The following is a 24,485-nucleotide window of genomic DNA, read 5'->3' on the forward strand; positions in this document are numbered from 1 at the left end:
AAAAAAAAAGAGGGGGTAGGGGAGGAGCAAGAAGCCAAAAAGGAAATTTTCCATTGATATATTGGAGGTACAAGATACACTTTGAATTTCAACAGAACTCAGATGTAGTCCCACAACAAAGAACTTTTGATTCTTTCAAGTGTTTCCCGCATTTACAATGTTTCTCAGAAACCTCACTAAGGAAAAACTCTCAAGAAAAATTCTTTCTACAAATTAACAGGTAAACGAAGACGAGTACACTTGCAAGGAATGATAATTTAAAGAGGGCGGCCCATAAGCTTCTACTTTTCAATGCCCTGCTGCAAATACTGTATTAAATCATAGCCTGCAGTAGTCCACTTGTTGTAGGCATCAGCGCAGGTTTTAATCATGAAATTGGCAGCCTCTCGTTCGCTCATCTCAGGATGGAATCTCTTGCGTAGATTCCCAATAGGGTCGCCTCGGCTGAAGCAAGGTAGCCCACTGTCAACCATCATCAGTACCGTATTGAGGATCCCATTCATATAACGCCGAGCAGCAAGATACCCTTTCACACACAAGCTGCAGATATTGTACCAATCATAACAAACATCACAAGATTGAGTGGCAATTTAGTCCAAAAAATAAATCAAGTTACCCAGAGTATGGGCAGAGGTGTGCATTAGTGCACACCTGAAAAAGAGAGAACTCACCTTACAAAGTGTAGCCAGGTTTCACTTTTCATCACCCCAGATGGGTCAAGCAACTGTGTCATCTCGTGGCTCAGCTTAAAATGAGCGCTTTCAAAACGCATATTGTTACCAGGAGAAGTTTCCAAGATAAAACCAAAATCAATATGTACAAGCCTGCCAACACTGCATGAAACGAAAATTAAGAGGCTAGTTATCATCCAAGCAACAGGCCACATTTAAATGTCTTATTTGGTATAGAACTCTATGTTGGTCTTGCTTGACCCCCACATCTCAATACTGCCAGGAGTACAGCTGTATGGCTGATATATTTAATATAAAATAATTTTGGCTCCATCTGGTCGTACATAAAATGATGAAATGTAATGGAAATTATTTTAAGAAGAAATGACCAATAGTGTAGTAGAAAATAGAAATATTTTAGAAAGTAGTTGAAAGTGATGTAAAATTTGTGTTGATCACACTTTCCAACAAAGTCTAAGTTGCACAGTTAGTTATGCAAATTTTTTTAAGGATTAGAAAAGTTTTCATTTTGGTCTTGTCTACTATACAATACAGTTTTCCAATTACATGGAGCCTTAGTCTTTTTAAATTAACTTATGTTACAATGATATTTTTAAGGAAACATTATCATTGACATAAAGACCCCTATTCATATGGGAGAATGGCAAAGTAGACAGTACTTAGTAGTCACTTACAAATTATTGATATTGTTGAGGATCCTGCATCCTCACCCCCCGCCCCCAAACAAAAAAAAAAAATCCTCTCTCATCCATATACACAAAGTCCAAGTAAAATTGAGCATACTTGTCAAAAAGAAGATTCCCATTATGACGATCCTTTGGTTGAAGTAAGAGGCTGGCAACTGCATAACCAGCACTGCTAATTATGAAGTTATCACGGGCAGCTTCAAAACTGTCTGAGCCAACAGGCCCATAGTCTTGTTGAAAAATCTCATACAATCCACCATCAGTGGTTTCACCCATCTGGCTTCTGCTCCGTGTATTAGGTACAACCTGCAGATTCAAATGTGATAAGAAAAAACACCTATTACCAGGTCTCCGTGTATTAGGTACAACCTGCAGTGAAGCTTTTTGACATTTTCTTACATGCACTGGTCAAAAATCACTTTAAGTAATGAACAACACACATTTAATATGTAGTAGTAATCAAGAGAGTCAAGAACAAGAGTCAAAACAGGCTCCTATATCATTTTAATGTCGAAGATAAATATCACAAATTTGGATTATTGACTCGAAGTCCTCATAAATTGATGAGTTTTCCGAAATTTATGCATAAAAGTTGCAATAGATGATATCTCGAACTCCTCATTGGTCATATTACTTAAAAATAGAAACAGAACTCACAGTTTGCCAAAAAATGAAAAAAAAAAAGAAAAAAAAAAAAAACATGGCAAGTACCATAATGATAGTGTTTTCATAAAATTAACATCAATTAGCACACTAGATTATGCCATCAAGAATCCACCATTATACCTCAATTATGCCTCTCCCTGGGCCAGTAGGAAGAACTCCATATGGGAAAAGGTAAAGGTTAAGCCCAACTGCTTCAAAAATGTCTTCGAGGAGTGAAATCACTTGAAGGGCAAGAACATCTTGTCGACAATCATCTCCAACCTGGAAGAAAGAACCATATTTGAAGTTGCATATGGCAACATCACAATATAGTGATTGACTTGAGCACTACCCAATTGACATGGGTATCATGATATACTAGATAGTTCCAACTGTCAGAAAAACTCTCACAAATTGGCAGAATTGGCAACTCAACAATGTTAGTTTCAAAAAAAAATGTTAGTACCCTAGAAAAATCACATGATTCCAGTTTGGTAGTTGGTGCACAGTTTACCTGGTCAACAATCATCTCTGTGCATGACTAACAAACAGGCTTACCTTGAAGATGCATGCTTGGGGTTTTACGATGTTGTGATCCCCGTCTCTATCCACCACATTAAATGTGATCATAATAGGAACTTTCGCAGCAGACTGCAGAGGTATCCCACTATCCAATTGAATTCCACGAACAAGTTTGGTGGGAGCAGTTGGTAGATAAAGGTCATCCCCATCCACTTCAATTTTTTCCAGTTCCCTGTGGTAGAAAGTGAAGTAAATTAGTTTTTTTTTCCTCTTTATTTATTTGTATTGGGAGGTAAAATGAAGGTAAGTAAATTGTTTGAAGCTTGAGAATAGTCCTGATCTTGGATTGTGGTTCATGATACAAGAATAAAGCCAGGTAGAAGTTCAAACTATGCCACAAGTATAACAATTACTAAGGATATTGACCACCTGGAATGAAATCATCTCCTTTCAAATTCCATGAGCATTTCAAAACGCAAGATGATGATTCATGAAACTCATGATCAAGGTTCGAAATTTTGGTCGAAAAATGCTGAAATTCTGCTGAAACGATTGAGCCTTCTAAAAGGCTCCAATTCACAAATTGACGTCAAAACTTCGACCATTTCGATCGATACCTCTGGAAAACCCCCCAAAATAGCAAAAAAACCTTCAATCTCTTGTTGGACCAAACATTGTGGACTATTTGGAGCATATACAATGATCTTTTGCTAGAGTAGTTGAAGGTAAATCACAAAATCCTTCTTTCTTGAAAACAAATTTTGCAAAACATAGGGTAAATGTATATATTGGTTTTTAAATGTTAAACATTGTAGCCAGTTTACTTCATAGAGTCAGAATTAATTTTATGTTTTAAATTATTATTTTTTGGTTTTAAAATTTTTATTTTCTTGAAACTAATTTATTTTTAAAAAAAAAAGGTCAAGATACAATAGGCTACAGCATGCAATAGCAACCTAGAGTCCAAATCAAAAGAAAAACATTTTTTTTGTGTGTTTTTTTTTCCAATCTAATTTTTTTTGAATGAGTAATCGTGCTTAATAGCCTTGCCCTGAAGTTTCAGGGAAAAATTCAAATGTTTGACCATCGAAATGGAACAAATTTGGGTCAATTTTTTGACATTTCGCAATACATTTTGGTTTTGATCCTGGTCAAAATTGTACTCTCGAACCTTGCTCATGACATAGTTGTTAAGGCACCTAGGCGAACCAAGGTGATGGAAAGGACTAAAAACCAAGTCGACACCAACAAGGCGTCGCCTAGGCGACCAAGGTGACAGCAAAAGTCAAGGCGTTGCCTACTAAGGATTCTTCCCCACCTCCCCTCTTTTTCTTTTTTATTTATTATTATTATTATTATTTTTTTAATGAGCAATGATTTATCGATCATCATATAGGAAGCATGCCATGGGCTTACTAGTACAATAATGCTGATTGTTCACGGATTTCCCGTTGATCCGTGACCCGGACCTGGATACATTAAAGTGTCCAGGTTCATTATGCACATGTTGCACATGTGATTTGACTAGGATTTTATTTCCTCTATTGTAATGATCTCTGATTATAAATAAAGAAGTTGTGGGCACATTGTTCACAAGCCATTATTCAAGGATTTCAACATGGCATCAGAGCCAATCCGAGAATATGGGATCTAAAAATTTCTTTCCTTTTTTTGTTTTTTTTTTTCTCTTCTCCTCTCATCGTGAAGTCACCCTAGCAGCAACACCACTGCCAACAACACCTCCGCCAGTCTTCCTGCAGCACTCCGCACCATCGCCAGCCCTCCGACAGCCTTTCCCCACTTTTTTCACACCACCGCCGCCCTCCCGCGGCTCTCTCTCTCTCTCTTTTTCTCGCGAGAGGACTTCCCGCCTCCTTGCGATCCTTTTAGATCCTCCTTTTCCCCTAAATTTTTTTCCCCTATGCAGTAAACAAATCTGCGATTTTTTTTTTCAATATTATTTTTTTCTGACCAGTTAAATCAGAACGCAAGAACGTTAATAAATATTACACTATTTGGTATCAAAGCCATGAGTTTCTAAGTTCTTTCTCTTCATTTGCCCGGCGAGGGCTCTGTCTATTTCTGTATGATGGTTCTAAGGGTCAATCCTCTATCTTAGGTTCTCTGGTTATGGTGCATGGTTATGTCAAAAATAGTCCTTGAGCGCGTGGGATCTTGGCAAAAGGCCCCTTTTATCCCTATAAGGCTCGGAAAACCTATGGCATGTACATTCGCTCTTTCCAGATACCTTGTGCTTACATTCACAGACCTTACTCCATTGTACACAGATAGTCATCCTTCTTCTGGCAGGTGAAATCTCTTTAATCCATATGATGCAAACGGCTCCCGGTACTCCATCCGTTACATTTCCGTAAACCCATGCTTTTAAAGTTGATTATCTTTTTGAGTTAAATTATACTCCCTCTGATCAACAAGTTCACCCTACAAATTTTCCGGTCATCAACCCTTATGATGTTTTCCCCAGACACACCGCTACTCTCTCAAAGACTATACGGACTCTCCTTGCTCCTAAGAAGTCCCCAGGTCTTAAAGAGTATGTGCAAGCCTCTCCTTTTTCCCAAAATCAGGTTACCGCCTCAGGATCTGAGCAATATTTTCCTATTGAGATCCCTCCAGACCTGATCAGACAATGCCTTACTTTAGGCTACACCCATCTCCATCTTGGTGCAGTCAAAATGACACTTACCTTGCATGGATAGAAAGGTCTTCCAGTTATTATGCGTATGGATCTGTTGGATACCCGGTTCAAACTATATCAACATGCTGTTCTAACCAATGTTCAGTCTACTTTGAACAACGGCACAGTATTCTATACCTTGTATCCCAACTACAACCTTTCTTTGTTGGATCCTAATCTTCTACAGCTTGGAAATTTCTGATCCAAATCACAAGAGCTCCCCAGGTGGAATCAGCAATAGTTGCAACCTTGCACTATCAGATATGTTACCGCCTGCAAAATCATGCTTTTGACCTTAACACTGGTCACACCTCAAATGATTCAGCTCTATTCCTCCATATTGGTTCAGCTCAGACCCCCACGGTCACTCATGTTCCTCGGCAACTTAGTCGAACGGATCTCTTCAGCAATAGTCCCAGATTCTTGGGTTTCAGCCAACGAATCAACACATGAAGTTCCATCCACACCTCCTTTGGTGGCAACTGATCCAACTTATAAGCGGCTCGGCAACGGATAAACAGAGATTACTTTCCCGAAACCCGTCAATATGGGTCCAGTTCTTCCGTCTCCACCCCCGCAGCTTAATCTAAGATTAAATGGTCCTATAGCGTCTTTTGATGCTCAAGGCAACGCGGTCTATAGCTTTCAAGGCCCCACTGGCCATAAATATTTTGATGTCTGTGATTGCCTCGACTGCCTCTCTTCTGATTCTGATGAAGCTCCTCCTGTCTCCTCCAGGAAACCTCGGCGAAAGAAACGACTAAAGGATCCGCTATGGATTCGTTACCAGCAAGGCTGTCCTAACGTCGGCCCCCTTGGCGACGACCCGGGCAAATACCAGTTTATTGTGGAATATGGAAGCAGCAAACCTTGTACTTTAGGTTGTTGTTCCTCAGCTTCAGCTCCGCCTCCTCCTCCACCACATTGTTATCCTTTAAGTGGTAGTGGAAGTAGTTCTGGCATCAGCAAGAATTTCCCAGGAGCAACTGACTATGAAGATCATGATAGACGCCTGCATAAATGGAAAGTCACACCTTCCAATTCAGTCCAACCAGATGGACATCTCCCTGGCAACACTACAGTTGAAGCATAGCTCAACTGGCAAGCCGAGAATGCTATTGTGCAAAACCAGTACCTTCAGAAGATTGTGTCCTATCAGGAACACACTACTCTTCGTCTAAGTCAACAAGAAATCGATGTTTTTTATGTCAAAGAACGAATCGAAGCTCTACCCAAGGAACTCATGCACATAGCCACTACAGTTAAAGATGTTGCTTATGCCTCTTCTCTCATCTCTACTCGAGAACAAGAAAACAGAGACTTGAAGACCAGCTCAGCTGGATCCAAGCCCCGATACAGCCTCCTCCCTCGCCATCTCTCCCTCGGTTTTACCCAGATTTCCCTCCAGCAGTTCAATATGATGTGTCACCTACACACCACAGTTTTCCAATAGACCTATTCAAAGAACTGCAGGATTTACGCCAAAGTCAGAGCAGACTTGGCCGCAGGAAGTCCCCAAAACCACCGTCTAGCACTAGTACCATTCCTCGTTTAACTGCAAGGATCTCTTTGAAGGTAGAATGATAGTGTTGTTCAGATGGTTTGAACTGTGCACTGCGGTAGCCACAAATCTGTCTTTTACCATTGGTGTGTTCAAGAAGTATTGCCGCCCATTGGTCGTCACTGGCATCTGTTTGAAGAATGCGTATGCCACTGGTGGGAATATGAAGAGGTAGTAGCTTAACCGCAATCTGTTTAAGAACTTGAACTGCCTTGGTATGTTCTGCAGTCCATGGGGGAGGATTCTTCTTGAGGAGCTTGTATAACGGTCCTGTATAAGTGGTCTGGTGAGGAATGAACTCTGTTATGTAATTAATGACGCCAAAAAACTATTGGAGTTGAGTAACAGTGAGAGGTCCATCTGAGAACTGAAGAAGGGATTTGCCAATATGAGGTTGGAGTTGATATTGTCCTTTATGAATGGTGACACCAAGAAAATCCACAGTGGTAACTCCGATTTCCATTTTTGTGGAGGAGAGCATTATACCATGCTGAACGGTAATATCATAGAACTAGGATAAGAGCTTCTGATGGTCAACAACATTCTTTGAGAATAGTAGGATGTCATCAATGTAAATGAGAGTTTGTCGTTGGATGGGAGCATAAATCCGCATCATAGCCTTTTAAAATAAGGAGGGAGCCACCTTAAGACCAAATGGCATAACTGTCCATTGGAAATGTGAACCAGGGATGCAGAAACCTGTTTTGGGCCTGTCATCAGGATGGATCCCAAGTTGCCAGAAACCTGCTTTGAGATCAAATTTGCTGAAGATGGTGGCATCTGAGAGTTGGAGCATTAAAGCTGGTCGAGTAGGCAAAGGGAACTTGTCGTCTTGCAGAAATACATTGAGAGGCTGATAGTTAATGACTAATCGGAGCTTGCCACGTGTCTGTTCGACACATTTGTTAACATAAAAAGCTTCACATGCCCATGCAGATGAGGTAGGTTCAATGAGACCTTGGGCTTGTAAAAGAGCAACTTCATCTCTGGCCAAAACCAGTTGGGCCGGGTTTAGACCAGAATGGCTAGCTTTTGTTGGATTGGCATCTTCATTTTTCTTGAAAGGTAGCCTGATGAAGAACTGGGAATTTTTCCAGAGGGGATGATCACACTTTGTGAGAAAATCTATATGAGAATCTGCACAGCATTGAGAAATTAGCTTTTGCTTGATATCATCCATTGGAGAAGTGAGGGAGAGAAGGGTAGGAGTAGTAATCCATGGTACGGTTTGCTTCTTGTAAGTGAGACCATGGGAACTCCATTGAAGGCCAGGGAGTTTGGTTAAAAGGTCAAATCCAATTAGAGCATCACGGCCGGGTAAGGAGGATCCTAGAACTCTATGGCTGACTGTCAACAGGGGAAAAATCTTGAACTTGACTGGATCCTTGGATATTAAATTAACGAAAAAGGTTTTTCCATCTGCAGCAGTAAAGTACTGCTTATGAGGCTTCCAACAGCAAGGGGGTAGAACATGGGGGGTAAGTATGGTCATAGTTGCGCCAGTGTCAAAATAACCAATAACTTTTACTGGGAGGTCCCATGTTGTGGGGTAAATTGAAAGTGGGGCTAATGGAAGGGTAAGCTTTGAGGATGAAGGATACAGGGGTGGAGGTGGTGAATAGAGAGGGTAGACGGGTTCAAATCCGTCGGACTCGGTATATGGGTCAGACTCAGAGTCTGAGTCAAGAGCTTCTATTGCGAACAGAAGATCTGCCGAGAATTCTTCGTCAATGGAATACAAAGACTCGATGTCGGCATTCGGATCATTTGAAGTATTAAACATATGCATGAGCTTGGTCCGTTTTGTCTTGTCGGGGCAATTCTTTACAAAGTGACCTTTCTTTCCACAAGAGTAGCATGTATCAGAAGTTTTTCCATGAAACTTCTTTCTCTTGAAGTACCTGTATCTTTTGGGGTTGCCTGTGTGGCGAGGTCGGTAAGAAGCCTTGTGCTTGTGCTTCATGTGCGGATGTGATCTGGTGTCGGAGAGACGAGAGTGATGATGTTTCTTTTTGGTGGGACAATGACAATTTTGATCTTTGCACTTGATTTCGAGGTGGGATGTGTTGCAGACGTCCTGTAAACGTCCAGTAGTCTTTTCCCATGTCTTGAAGAATTGCTGTTGATTGCAAAGACGTTGAAGTGCTGTTTGGACTTCTTGGTAGAGGTGACCAAAAGTGACCTGACTGAGCTGAAGGCCTTGAGTAGTCAAATGTTTGACAGCATCATTGCCCAAGGGTTCTGGGAATGAGTTGAGAAAAACTTATTTCATGTTCACATCATCCATTCCACCAAGGATGTAGAAACGATCCATCATGCGATGAAAATGTCTTTCAAGATCAGATTTCTAGAAAGAACAACATTTCATCTGGAAATACTCTTCACGGGCTTTGAGACGATTATTCTCCAAAGGACCAATGAACTCGTTGTACATTTGGAGAACGAAGTCATCAATACTCAATTGGACCCATTGCATTTGCCTGTATGGTCCTAAAGCCATGTACCACTCTCGAAGAGTACCATGAGTGTGTGCTAGAAACTTGGTAATAGCTGCTCTGGGTGTCATGCCTTCCTGAAGTAATTCAGCTGTGAGCCAGGCATGACATTCTGAGATCTTGTTGGGCCATTTATGAAATGGAATGCCATCAAAAGTAAAGAGCTGCTTAGGATCTTGATTGCTGAATGGCTGGAAATCCTGCACTGGTGGCATAGGTGGCTGGTTTTCGCCAACATGTTCTTCTTCTTCAGAAAGAACTTCTGTAACTCCTGTAGGTTCAGTTGCAGGTGGTGGATTTGGTGGTTGCTGTGCCATGAAAACCAAAGGGGGTTCCGTGGACCATGAATCAGTATCAGAGGCTACAAAGGACTCAGGGATTGGAGAGGGTTTGGAAGGAGGGAAGGAGTCTAAGTATAGTTGTTTGAGGAAGTTTGAAAGGGAATTGGGGTTTGTAGCCGGGGTCAATGGGGAACAAGCTGGTTGGGTAGATGGAGGTCTTTGTGGAGGTACATATGGGACAAAAGCAGGTGATTTGGAATGGGAAGAGTGAACTGGTTGAAAAGTAGGTTGGGTATATCGGTAAGGATTGGGCTGGTAGAGTGGGGGATCTACAGTCTGGGATATGGATGGAATGGTACTGGTGCTAGACGGTGATTTTGGGGACTTCCTGCGGCCAAGTCTGCTCTGACTTTGGTGTAAATCCTGCAGTTCTTTGAATAGGTCTATTGGAAAACTGTGGTGTGTAGGTGACACATCATATTCAACTGCTGGAGGGAAATCTGGGTAAAACCGAGGGAGAGATGGCGAGGGAGGAGGCTGTATCGGGGCTTGGATCCAGCTGAGCTGGTCTTCGAGTCTCTGCTTTTCTCGTTCTCGAGTAGAGATGAGAGAAGAGGCATAAGCAACATCTTTAACTGTAGTGGCTATGTGCATGAGTTCCTTGTGTAGAGCTTCGATTCGTTCTTTGAGATAACGAACATCGATTTCTTGTTGACTTAGACGAAGAGTAGTGTGATCCTGATAGGACACAATCTTCTAAAGGTACTGGTTTTGCACAATAGCATTCTCGGCTTGCCAGTTGAGCTGTGCTTCAACTGTAGTGTTGCCAGGGAGATGTCCATCTGGTTGGACTGAATTGGAAGGTGTGACTTTCCATTTATGCAGGCGTCTATCATGATCTTCATAGTCGTTGCTCCGGGAAATTCTTCACGATGCCGAACTACTTCCACTACCACTTAAAGGATAACAATGTGGTGGAGGAGGAGGCGGAGCTGAAGCTGGGGAACAACAACCTAAAGTACAAGGTTTGCTGCTTCCATATTCCACAATAAACTGGTATTTGCCCGGGTCGTCGCCAAGGGGGCCGACGTTAGGACAGCCTTGTTGGTAACGAATCCATAGCGGATCCTTTAGTCGTTTCTTTCGCCGAGGTTTCCTGAAGGAGACAGGAGGAGGTTCATCAAAATCAGAAGAGAGGCAGTCGGGGCAATCGCAGACATCAAAATATTTATGGCCAGTGGGGCCTTGAAAGCTGTAGACCGGGTTGCCTTGAGCATCAAAAGACGTTATAGGAGCATTTAATCTTAGATCAAGCTGCGGGGGTGGAGACGGAAGAACTGGACCCATATTGACGGGTTTCGGGAAAGTAATCTCTGTTTATCCGTTGCTGAGCCGCTTATAAGTTGGATCAGTTGCCACCAAAGGAGGTGTGGATGGAACTTCATGTGTTGATTCGTAGGCTGAAACCCAAGAATCTGGGACCAACTTGAAGAGATCCATTCGACTAAGTTGCCGAGGAACATGAGTGACCGTGGGGGTCTGATCTGAACCAATATGGAGGAATAGAGCTGAATCATTTGAGGTGTGACCAGTGTTAAGGTCAAAAGCTTGATTTTGCAGGCGATAACATATCTGATAATGCAAGGTTGCAACTATTGCTGATTCCACCTGGGGAGCTCCCGTGATTTGGATCAGAAATTTCCAAGCTGTAGGAAGATTAGGATCCAACAAAGAAAGGTTATAGTTGGGATACAGGGTATAGAATACTGTGCCGTTGTTCAAAGTGGACTGAACATTGGTTAGAACAGCATGTTGATATAGTTTGAACCGGGTATCCAACAGATCCATACGCATAATAACTGGAAGACCTTTCCATCCATGCAAGGTAAGTGTCATTTTGACTGCACCAAGATGGAGATGGATGTAGCCCAAAGTAAGCCATTGTCTGATCAGGTCTGGAGGGATCTCAACAAATTTGCTTCCTCTGGCCCTGACGGTACATCACAGTGTGACTTTGTTCCTTTTCCAGCCAGTCCTATAAAGTTAAATGGGGCCAATTACCTCCTCTGGTCTCGTTCATGCTTGTTTGCAATCGGTTCCCGTGGTTTCTCTGGCTACATCATTGGAACCTCTGTCAGGCCTACTGAAACTGGTTTTGCCCAAGATCTGTGGGAGAATTTTAATTTTCTGGTTATGTCCTATTTGGTGAATTCCATGGAGCAAAAGATTGTTGGACGTTATCTTCTTCTCGATTCGGCGGCCAAGATATGGAAAACAGCCAAGGACACATATTCTCAAGTTGGGAATGCCGTTCAGTCCTATGAACTTCGTCAAGAGATTCACTCTACCAAGCAGTTAGAGTTGTCCCTTTCACAATATTATAACATTATGTGTACTCTATGGCAACAGTTGGATTTTTTGGGCACCTTGACTACAACTAGTACTGCTGATGCAATTGCTTACAGAAAATGGGAAGACGGTTTTCGTGTTTTTGATCTTTTGGCCGGGCTCAATATTGAATTTGATCCGATCCGGTCTAATATTCTGAATCGTGAACCTCTAACTACTCTTGAGCAGGCATATGCAATTCTTTCTGCCAAGGACAGTCGACGTATAGCCATGGTTAATCCTGTCCCTCAGGAATGATCGACTCTTATTTCTGGTTCATAGTCTTCTGCTCGTGGCAATACTTCCCGTTCTGTTCCTAGTGATCGGCCATCTGGGGATCGTCCTCTTATTAAATGTGATCATTGTAGAAGGGAGTGGCACACTAAGGATCGTTGTTGGAAGCTACATGGTAGCCTTGCCGATACGAGGGGGAGGGGCAGGGGTGGTTCCGATTGGTCTACTGGCACACGTGCAAATCATGCATCCACTGAAGAACCTGTGCAGTCTTTTTCTCAAGTTATGGCTGAACTCAATCATCTTAGGAATATGGTGACTCATTTGAACACGTCTTCTTCGGCATCTACATCCTCTTCATTGGCTGTCTCTGTCCTTCTACTATTTCTACCACTCCTTCTCCAGGTATTTCATTTGGTGGGAACTGCTCCTCTGTCATTCCCGATTCTTGGGTGATTGACTCTGGAGCAACCGACCATATGACAGGTTCTTCATCTCTATTTTTCAAGTATTTTTCTTTATCTAGTCATACGACTCATACCAAAGTCTGTGTTGCTGAAGGATCTCTTTCTTCTATCTCGGGAAAGGGATCTGTATAGTGCACATATTCTCTTTGCCTTTCCTCTGTCTTGCATGTTCCAAAATTCTCTACTAATTTACTTTCAATTAGTAGTATAACCAGAGATTTAAATTGCAAAGTGACTTTTTTTCCCAACCATTGCTAGTTTCAGGACTCAAAGACAGGTCGTATGATTGCACTGTGGTAAAGTGGTTGGTGGTCTTTATGTACTTGACGGTGCACCGACAGCCTTGACATCTCAGTCTTCCTCTACTGAATCTGATTAGGCAATTTTGGAGTTGAATAATTGGCATAAACGTTTGGGCCATCCCCCTATAGGGGTTTTATCTGGTCTTTTTCCCAGTTTGGTTAAACGATGTAATAAATTTAATCTTTCTTGTGATGCTTGCATTTTAGTCAAGCAAACTCGGACGGTTTATCCTATTTCTGATAGTAGAAGTTTATCACCTTTTAATTTGATTCATTCTGACATTTGGGGGCCCTGCCCGGTGTGTTTCTGCTTTTGGCTTTCGGTGGTTTGTCACCTTCATTAATTGTTGTAGTCGGATCACTTGGGTCTACTTGATGCACAATAAGAGTGATGTTTTCCGCTCTTTTACCCTATTTCATAAGATGGTTCAGACCCAGTTCGATGCCAAGGTACGAATTCTTCGGTCTGACAATGGCAAAGAATACATGGATGGTGCCTTTCGTCATACTTGGAAACTCATGGGATTATCCATCAGACCTCTTGTGTGGATACACCTGCTCAGAATGGGGTCGCAGAACGCAAGAACAGGCATTTACTTGAGATGGCTCGATGTCTGATGTTTGATATGGCTGTTCCCCCTCGTTTCTGGGGTAATGCGGTCCTCACAGCTACTTATCTTATTAATCGACTTCCCTCAAGAGTCTTAGGAGGACGCTGCCCATTGGATGTTTTATTGGGCTCCTCGACTTTTGTTGTACTACCAAAAATTTTTAGTTGTGTGGTGTTTGCCCGAAACCACCATGTTCATGGCAAGTTCGACCCAAAGGGACTTCGGTGCATTTTTCTTGGCTACTCTCGGCTACTTAGAAGGGCTACAAATGCTACCATCCTCCAACCAAAAGAATATTTGTTACCATGGATGTGTTTCGTGAATCCGAGGCCTACTTTTCATCATCGGAACATCTGCAGGGGGAGATCATAAGTGCAAATTCAGAGGTCCCACTGATTGTTCCTCTGGATGTTCATGTACCTGTTATAGAGGACTCTTCTGTGGAATTGGAGGATGGGATTACAAGTCAAGAACAATAAATGGGACAGATTGAGCAGCAACCAGTTCAGGGGGAGAAAGATATGAAGAATTATTCTCAAGGGACGTTTTTTCCTCCTCATGGACCATTGTACAAAGAGACCACTACTACACTACCTACTCAATCAGCACTTGTTCTGAGTTCTCCCACTCATTCTCCTGGTAAGCCTCCTTATGATCCCAGTCTGGATTTACCTATTGCTATTCGGAAGCCAAAGCGGAGTAGTACTCAACATCCAATTTCTAATTTTGTATCTTACAACTCCCTTACTCCTTCTTTCCATACCTTTGTGTCTTCATTATCCTCTGTTATTATTCCTAACAATTAGCAGGAAGCAATAGCAGAGCAAAAATGGAAGGATGCGATGCATGAAGAAATGCGTGCCTTAGAGAAAAATCAGACCTGGGATTTGGTAATTCCTCCATCAGGAAAGAGACCTGTTGGCTGTAAATGGGTATTTGTTGTGCAGCATAAATTTGATGGTTCAGTTGAAAGGGATGATGAAGCCGCTACCATTGCGAACCTCTTCATCCATTCAGACTAGCACTATAAGCAGTCTTTAATGGCTCTCCACAAAGAGGCCCTTAATATTACTCTTCAGTATGGTCTACTTGCTTTTCGGTACATTGTGGCTGACGGAAGACGTATTTTTGTCACCCAATTTCCTATGGATTATGAAATCCTTGAAGAAATTGCTAATGCCCCTCGAGAATTTGTTATAAAACAAGGTTGGTTGCCAAAGGGTTCACTCAAACCCAAGGAATTGACTATCAAGAAACCTATGATCTTGTGGCAAAGATAAATACAGTGAGAGTCATCATTTCCTGTGCTGTGAATCGAGGTTGGGATCTTCAACAACTTGATGTGAAAAATGACTTCTTACATGGAAAGTTGGAAGAAGATGTCTACATGGAAGTTTGCCTCCCCAAACACTCAGGGAAAGGTGTGCAAATTGAAGAAAGCCTTGTATGGCTTAAAACAGTCTCCTCGAGCCTGGTTCAGTCGTTTCCATAGAGCTATGGTTGCTAATGGATATCAGCAAAGCAATGCTGACCACACGCTATTTGTTAATGTGGAATTCCGTGAATACTGGCTTGATCCAAGTGATCACAGCCCAGCCTTTATTTATAATATTGAAATCATATGACAAGAATACAACTAACCAATGAGGGACTAAAACCCATATTACAACACTCCCCCTCAAGTTGGTGCATACATATTAAACATGCCCAACTTGCTAATTATAGGAAAAAATAATTTAGGACTGATTCCTTTGGTGAGGATATCCGCCAACTGATCACTAGATTGAATAAATGGGATACAGATTATCCCTTGTTCCAACTTTTCTTTGATAAAATGTCGGTCAATCTCAACATGTTTAGTACGATCATGTTGAACCGGATTGTGTGCAATGCTGATTGCGGACTTGCTATCACAGTAGAGTCGCATAGGAAGATCAGTAAGCATCCCCAAATCTTGAAGCAGCCTCTTGAGCCAAAGAAGTTCACAAATACCCTGGGCCATAGCTCGAAACTCAGCTTCAGCACTAGATCGAGCTACAACAGCTTGCTTTTTGCTTCTCCAAGTAGTTAGGTTTCCTCCAACAATTGTGTAATACCTGGATGTGGATTTCCTATCATCAGGACTACCAGCCCAATCTGCATCAGTGTATGCTTCTATCCGGAGGTGGCTATGAGGAGAGAACAAGATTCCTTTTCCAGGAGATGACTTAAGTTAACGGAGAATTCTATACGCTGCTTCCAAGTAAGAAGAGTGAGGATCATGTATGTATTGACTGACAAGGCTTACAGCAAATGTGATATCCGGTCGAGTATGTGAGCGGTAGATCAATCGGCCAACTAACCTCTGATAACTGCCCTTGTCCACCGGGTCGCCGTCCTTACTCTTCAAATGTGTGTTAGGCTCAAGGGGGGTATCCGCTGGTTTACACCCAAGCATCCCTGTCTCTTGTAACAAATCTAAGGTATATTTCCTTTGAGAGAGAGATATGCCCTTAGCTGAATAGGCAACCTCAATCCCTAAGAAATACCTTAATCTACCCAATTCCTTGACTTCAAACTCGGTACCCAAATAAGCCTTCAACTTCTGTATTTCCTATGCATCACTGCCTGTGATCACTATATCATCAACATAGACAATCAGCATTGTCACTTGCTGTCCTACCTTCTTCACAAACAACGTATGATTAGCATTGCTCTGCTTGTACCCATAAGCAATCATAGCCTTATGGAGCTGGCCAAACCAAGCCCTAGGTGACTGTTTCAGACCATACAGGGCCGCCTTCAATTTACATACCTTTCCCTGGGTTTTTGAAGAAGTAAAGCCAGGAGGTATCTCCATGTAGACATCTTCTTCCAGATCTCCATGCAAGAAGGCATTCTTCACATCAAGTTGCTGGAGTTCCCATCCTCGATTCACAGCACAAGAGATAATAACCCGTACAGTATTCATCTTTGCTACAGGAGCAAAGGTCTCTTGGTAGTCAATACCTACCTTGGGTTTGAGTAAACCCTTTGGCAACAAGCCTCGCCTTGTATCTCTCCACTGAGCCATCAGCCTTGTGCTTCACTACAAAGACCCATTTGCAACTAACAGGTCTTTTTTCAGGCGGAGGACTCCCCAAATCCCAAGTCTGATTTTTTCAAGGGCATACATCTCTTCATTCATGGCATCCTTCCATTTCTGTTCGGCTATAGCCTCCTGCCAATTGTTAGGCACGGAAACAGAGGATAAAGAAGCTATGAAGGCATGGAAAGCAGGAGTTAGTGAGTTATATGACACAAAGTTGGAATAGGGTGCAATGTACAACTTCTCTTGATTTCCGAACAACAATGGGTAAATCAAGACTGGGATTAATAGGGGGCTTACCAGAAATCTAACTAGGAGCAAGACTTGGAGCAGAAGCAGATGCCGATTAAGTAGGATCCGTGGTGGTCGTCTAGACGAAAATCAGTTCCCCGAGTGTACACAATTTTTTCTTGTTGTAACTAACCCACTTCTTGTTCTTGACTAGTAACCCCTTCTTCGAATTCAACAGAGGTATCCTCAATAATAAGTATTTCAATATCTAGAGGAGCAATCAGCAGGACCTCTTCACCACTTATAATCTCCCCCTGCAGAGGTTCCAGCTGTTTAAAGTAAGCTTCAGACTCCCGGAACACTACATCCATAGTGACAAACACTTTCCTGGGGGGTAGCAGAATAACTAAGAAATATGCATCGCAGTCCCTTGGGATCAAATTTTCCGTGTACATGATGATTCCTGGCAAACACGACACAGCCAAAGACTTTGGGAGACGCAACAAAGGTTGATGTCCCACAGAGCACATCCAAGGGACAGCGACCATCCAAAACACGGGAGGGAAGCCGATTGATAAGATATGTAGCTGTCAGAACAGCATCACCCCAAAAGCGAGGAGGAACAGCCATAGTGAACATAAGAGACCAAGCAACCTCCAGAAGATGGCGGTTCTTGCGTTCAGCCACCCCATTTTGAGCGGGAGTGTCAACGCAAGAGGTTTGGTGAATGATCCCATGGCTGTCAAAATAAGACCGAAAGGCACCGTCCATGTACTCCTTTCCATTATCGGACCTGAGAATCTTGATCTTGGCATCGAACTGTGTCTCGACCATCTTATGAAATAAAGTGAAACAGGTAAAGACGCCACTCTTACTATGCATCAAATATACTCAAGTCATCCGACTGAAACAATTAATGAAAGTGACAAACCACCGAAATCCAGAGCTAGACACACAACGGGCAGGGCCCCATACATCAGAATGTATCAAACCAAAAGGATGCAAGCTTTTATTGTTAGAAATGGGAAAAATGCTTCGAGTTTGCTTTGCCAAAGTGCAAGCATCACAAGAAAAATTATGTTTATTACATCTCTTCACCAAACTAGGAAATAAAGCGTACAAAACACTAAATGGTGGATGGCCCAGACGACGATGCCAATTATTTAATTCAAAGAGTACAGAATCAAAATCAGAAGATGTAGGCTGAGATGTCAAAGCTGCCCGGGAACCGTCCAGCACATACAGACCACCAACCACCTTACCACATGCAATCGTACTGTCCGTTTCCAAGTCCTGAAATAAACAACGGGTTGGAAGAAATGTTACTTTGTAGTTTAAATCCTTAGTTATGCTACTAATGGAAAGCAAATTAGTAGTAAACTTCGGAACATGTAACACAGATGAAAGGGTAAGAGATGAAGAACACTGCACGGATCCCTTTTCCGAGATAGGAGAAAGAGACCCATCAGTAACTCGAACCTTACTATGACCAGATAAAGGAAAATAAGTGGAATAAAAAGAGGAAGAACCGGTCATATGGTCGGTAGCCCCTGAGTCAATTACCCAAGAATTGGGTGTGACCGAGGTGCAATTCCCACCAAATGAAATACCTATGGAAGAAGGTGTATTGGGATTAGTAGGCAGAGATAGAGCCGAGGCAGCCATGGAAGGAGATACAGATGTTGAAGAAGATGAGTCCAAACGAGCCACCATATCCCGCAAATTTTGCAAATCCTCCATAACCTGTGACAGAGAATGATCAGGATGATCCTCAGTAGTTGCCTGATGAACACGGGTATTATTGGACCGATTGGAACCACCCCTACCACGGCCGCGAGTGTCTGCAGGGCGACCATGAAATTTCCAACAGTAGTCCTTCATATGCCATTCCTTTCCACAGTAATCGCATTTAATGGGAGGGCGATCACCAAATGACCGATCAGTGCTAGCAGAATGGGAAGACCCCCCACAGGCAGACTGTGACCCAGAAATAAGAGTCGATCTCTCCTGAGTAACTGGGTGAACCATTGCTGTTCGTCAACTGTCCTTAGCCGAAAGGATCGCATAGGCCTGTTCAAGAGTGAGGAGAGGTTTCCGATTCAAAAAATTTGACCGGATATGATCAAACTCAATATTCAACTCTGTCAACAATTCAAAAACGCGTAAACCATCTTCCCACTTGCGGTAGGTTGTGGCATCAACATCACTGGTGGCAGTGAAGGTGCCCAGAAAATCCAACTGTTGCCACATCGTACACATGGTATTGTAATAATGAGAAAGTGTTAACTCCATCTGTTTGGTAGAATGAATTTTTTGACGGAGTTCATAGCATTGGGCAGCATTACCAACTTGAGAATAAGTATCTTTGGCAATCTTCCATGCTAGTAAAAAAGAAGGTACCGCCCAGCAATGTCTTGGTCCATGGACTTAACTAGATATGACATGACCAAGAAATTAAAATTCATCCAGCGATCCTGGACAGAACCAGTCTCTGTAGGCCTGACCGTGGCGCCCGTGATGTAGCCAGACAAGCCATGGGAACCAATCGCAAATAAACAGGAACGAGACCACATAAGATAATTGCTTTCATTCAACTTGATGGTGTTCATAGGAAACAGAATAAAATCACGTAGCGACAAACCATTAGATCCAGAAGAAGCAAAGGTGATCTCCGAAGCGTCAGGCATGGTGGCTGGAAAAAATCACAAAACTCAAAAAACAAGGCCTCCAAAAATAATTAAATCATACGGAGGGAAAAAAGGACCCTTGGCGGGAGTCAACTCACCACCAAGGGTGGGAAAAAAAAATAACGGCAAGGGGAGGGAGACCCTCTCGCGAAAAAGAAAGGAAGGCAAGAGGTGGGGGCTGGCGGTGGTGGCTGGCCTTAGGGCAGAAACACGAAGGAGAAGAGAGAGAAAAAAGAAAAAAGGAAAAAAAATTTAATTCCCATATCCCCGGAATATTGTTGGCTTTGATGCCATGTGGAATTCCGTGAATACTGGCTTGATCCAAGTGATCACAGCCCAGCCTTTATTTATACCATTGAAATCATATGACAAGAATACAACTAAGCAATGTGGGACTAAAACCCATATTACAATAGTTAAAAGGGTATATAGTGATCACTATTTTGATTGTCTATGTAGATGATATAATGATCACCGGAAGTGATAAACAAGAAATTCAGCGGTTGAAGACCTATTTGGGTACCAAGTTTGAGGTCAAGGACCTGGGCAGGTTGCGGTATTTCTTGGAATAGAGGTTACCTACTCTGCTAAAGGTATATCTCTTTCTCAGAGAAAGTATACTGGGATGCTTGGGTGTAAACCTGCCGATACACCTTTGGAACCTAACACACACTTGAAGAAATGAAGAGTAAGGATGATGACCTTATTAATTAGGGTAGTTATCAAAGGTTGGTTGGGAGATTGATATACTTGTCTCATACCCGACCAGATATTGCATTTGCAGTAAGTGTAGTCAGCCAGTTTATGCATGATCCTTACTCTTCTCACTTGGAGGTAACATACCGAATCCTAAGGTACTTAAAGTCCTCTCCTGGTAAAGGAGTCCTATATTCCTCACATAGTCATCTTCGGGTAGAAGCTTATACTGGTGCGGATCGAGCAGGCAGCCCTGATGATAGAAGGTCCACTTCTGGATATTGCACCTATGTTGAAGGAAATTTGACTACTTGGAGAAGCAAGAAGCAGGCAGTGATTGCTCGGTCAAGTGGAAGCTGAGTTTAGAGCCATGGCACAAGGCATTTGCGAACTTCTTTTGCTCAAAGGACTTCTCTAAGATCTTGGATTGTCAGTTGACCTTCCAATGAGACTCTATTGCAATAGCAAGTCCGCAATCAGCATTGCCCATAATCCAGTCCAACATGATCGCACCAAACATGTCGAGATTGATCGACACTTTATTAAGGAAAAGCTGGAGCAAGGGGTCATCTGTGTTCTGTTTATTCAGTCTAGTGATCAAGTGGCTGATATTCTTACTAAGGGAATTCGTAGTAAATTATTTTGTTCTATTGTTAGCAAGTTGGGCATGTTTGACATGTATGCACCAACTTGAGGGGGAGTGTTGAATGTTCACGGATTACCCGTTGATCTGTGACCCGGATCCGGATACATTAAAGTATCCAGGTTCATTATGCACATGTTGCACATGTGATTTGACTAGGATTTTATTTCCTTTATTATAATGATCTCTGATTATAAATAAAGAGGTTCTGGGCACATTGTTCATAAGCCATTATTCAAGGATTTCAACAAATAAAAACAAGTTACTCATAAAAGACGAATTTCATCTAATAGACCATGGAACTAAAACTCGCGAGATCTCGGTTTCTTAAAAGGTCGAGACGAGAAGGCCTACGAGTTAAAAAGTTCAATCTCTCAATCGGGATCTCGACCCAAACTCCTTTGTATGAGTACCAGATCTCGAGATTTGGGCGAGTTCTTGGTGGGAAATCTTGGTATACAGACCCCTATCAATGCAAACCTTGGTATACAAACACCTATTTATGATAGAACCAGGACAAATACTTATTTATGCCTAATCATTTCATTTACTAAAGATATTATTCATAAATAAGCAAATAACCCCCTATTTGAATCCAATAAAAAATAGTTAAAAAAATCAAATTCCAAAAGGAAAAAAAGTTAACCCCCCAGTTCAAAAACAAAAACTGGATTTTCGACGGTAGGTGCAATTTTCAACTTTCTAATGCTGGGGTTTTTCTCAAATCAAAAAATTCCATAAATCTTAATATGGTAAAATATTACTAAAAACCAAAAGTGCAGTAAAATATTCATTTGTTTTGATATCCAAAAAAATATTTTCATTCAAAGCGATTTTAACAACATTCGCGCACACCAAAATAATTTTGACCGCTACATAACTCCTTCAATATAAATCTATACTCCTTATCATCAGAGCACTAGGTCAGATTTTGTAGATGACATATTTACGGTCCCAAACCAGCCATACATGTTGATGGTAGTTCGACAACCTGGTGGTAGTAGCAGTGGATCGATCTCATCGCAACCGCCTCTTCCATATCCTAAGATAGGGTACCTTCAGTTTGTTGATGACTCCACTTTCATGTATTGTGTGGGAGAGTACTTGCAATCTCTTAGCAACACTATGACAAAAGCTGGAATTAATGCCAAACTAGAGTTATGGAGATCAACCTTGAAATCATCGTTCAAAATCTCGAGGATCTCAAGCTTGTCGAGATGAAACCATATCCGAAATGTCAAACATGCAAGGTCTCGAATAACTCGACCGAGATTTCAGCGAGATTTCGGTACTGTTTGTACCATCTTGCTGAAATGCTACAACCCCCCCCCCCCCCACTTATAAAAAGGCCACATCTTGACCAAAATTCAAAATTTCGAAAAAAAACTTGACAAAGAAGGTGTTTTTTGGCTAGAGAAGGGGGAAAAACCTTGTTTTTTTTTTTTGCCCACATCATCACCCAAAACTATTGGGATACACTACCAGGGGTTGCCAGTTGCCACATCACTACAAAGAGATCGATTGTTGCTTATTGTGGAAGATTTGGCTACATTCAACTATTTCAGCTAAAGTTACTATTCGCAAAAACCATTTTTTGGAAAAAATATATGACAAATACTTGTTGTATGGGTGTAGATTTTTTATGTGCTACATTGGAGGCCGATCTACGATAGTTTGTTTTCTTACTCAGCCCAGCAGCCGTACATGCATCCGTATGGATCTTATGAGAGTGGCTCAATGACTGGTTCTTCACACTGCGGTGACCTATACCCTAGGATAGGTTACACGTAGTATGTAGATGAGACCATTTACAATGCAGTTGTGAAGGACTACTCTCGTTTCTTCTCGAACTCTATGACGTGATATTCATATGTCATATAGACAGAGGACAATGCATGTCGTCTCCATTAGACCATGTGTGGACTAGATCCAGCACGTCATAGTTCATATCAGTTGGCAGTCACTTGTTGGGAGTTGAGACTTGGGTGTTTGACTTATGTATCATCAGTAAGGAAGGTGATATAGAAGATGATCTCTCACAGAGGATTAAAGTAGGATGGATGAAGTTGAGAGGTGCTTTAGAGTGTTATGTGGTCGACAGATTCCTTTAAAGCTTAAAGGAAAATTCTACAAGACAGATATAAGACCTGCTATGATGTATGGCGCTGAGTGTTGGACAGTTAAGAAGCGTCATATAGATAAGCTAAGTGTAGCAAAGACGAGGATGTTGAGATGGATGAGTGGAAAAACCAGGAAGGATAAAATTAGAAATGATCATATTAGAGCTGGTTTGGGAGTAGACCAGATTCAAGTCGGCTGAGGTGGCATAGCCATGTTCAACGGAGGCCTTTGGATGCTCCAGTTCGGAGGAGTAACTTGATTCAGATTGACAGTACTAAAAGAGCTAGGGGCAGGCCTAAAATATCCCTGGGAGAAGTGGTGAGGAAAGACATGCATATCTTAGGTCTTGTTTCCAGTTTGACGTCGAACAAAGCTGATTGGAGGGCAAGGATCCGTGTAGCCAACCCCAATTAGTTTGTATAAGATTTTGATGTTTTTTTCCCCCCAAAGATCCATGTAGCTGACCCCATTAAGTTGGGACAAGGCTGAGTTGTTGTTGTTGTTATAAGCTTGTATTTTTATCTCCCTAGGTTCTCTTATATTAGCACGGGGTATTGATGTAAATATAGGAGAGAGAAATCGATTCTCTCCCCAAGCATTCTACGCACTCTCTTTCTTCCATTCTACTTCTTTTTGTTCACTTTTATCACTTCAAACTTATAAACCCTTGCAATTCACATTGCGACATCTCACGAGAAAAATGATCTCCATAAGCTCAGTAATGGGGAGACGATTCTTCCTTGATACGTAATTCACAAGGCCCATCTTGATTGCAACCTAGATCTCTAATTGGTCTTTATGATACTAAGAGTGTCTCAAAAGTGAGGTCCGATCTTCTCACAAATTGATTCTGTAGATTAACTAACTCCTCTGTCTTCTCAAGAGACCCAATGAAATTCCTCATGTGCTCCTTCACAAACTCAGTTGTATCATATGGGAGTTCTTGAATTATCTGAGCCATTACAGGATTGAATATGAATCTATTTCCAACAGAATCCTCTCTGGCCTTGTGAGCTTTCTTGCTCTGCTACCATATGACTTCTGTCCAAAATCTCTTCCTCTCGAAACCACCGAGGCCGTATCCTTCCTTGGCCTCGCGAGAAGCTCCTAGGGGAAGGACTGGCTGTCAAAGCTGGTTGTTCTGTAAAGACTATTATATGAATCCTTGTTAATCTGACAACTACCCTGCATCAATAGATGTCCAAAACTACAACCAGTGCTGCCTCTGCCTCCACCACCGTGATTCGACAACAAACGCCGCTGTCGCCGATGGGCATGAACCAACTGTGAATTGATCCAATAGTTCCCTCTCCATAGTACCATATCTGGTAACTGCCAACTTGCTACTAGGCTCTCGGTGGAGTTGCATGTGAAGAGTGAGCAGTTGGGGTTGTGAAAGAATTGGAGAGAGTAAGAATAGGAGAGAGAAGCAGCCTTGAAGTCATTAGAGCTTGCCAT

The 24,485-nt window shown here is 42.1% G+C and overlaps 1 protein-coding gene and 1 pseudogene across 1 annotated transcript; both read right to left on the bottom strand.

The window, feature by feature from the left end:
* Positions 1–51: 51 nt before the first annotated feature.
* Positions 52–2,798, bottom strand: LOC122655562 (phosphatidylinositol 4-kinase alpha 2). Its single transcript, XM_043849768.1, has 5 exons — positions 2,582–2,798; positions 2,165–2,305; positions 1,476–1,684; positions 672–833; positions 52–540 (listed from the first exon to the last, which is right to left on the bottom strand). The coding sequence occupies exons 1-5, from the start codon at positions 2,651–2,653 to the stop codon at positions 282–284; spliced, it is 843 nt and encodes a 280-aa protein (XP_043705703.1). The 5' UTR covers positions 2,654–2,798; the 3' UTR covers positions 52–281.
* A 20,886-nt stretch (positions 2,799–23,684) lies between these two features.
* Positions 23,685–24,485, bottom strand: LOC122654209 (annotated as a pseudogene).

This window comes from Telopea speciosissima, chromosome 3 (assembly GCF_018873765.1).
Source record: "Telopea speciosissima isolate NSW1024214 ecotype Mountain lineage chromosome 3, Tspe_v1, whole genome shotgun sequence".
Classification (NCBI taxonomy): domain Eukaryota; kingdom Viridiplantae; phylum Streptophyta; class Magnoliopsida; order Proteales; family Proteaceae; genus Telopea; species Telopea speciosissima.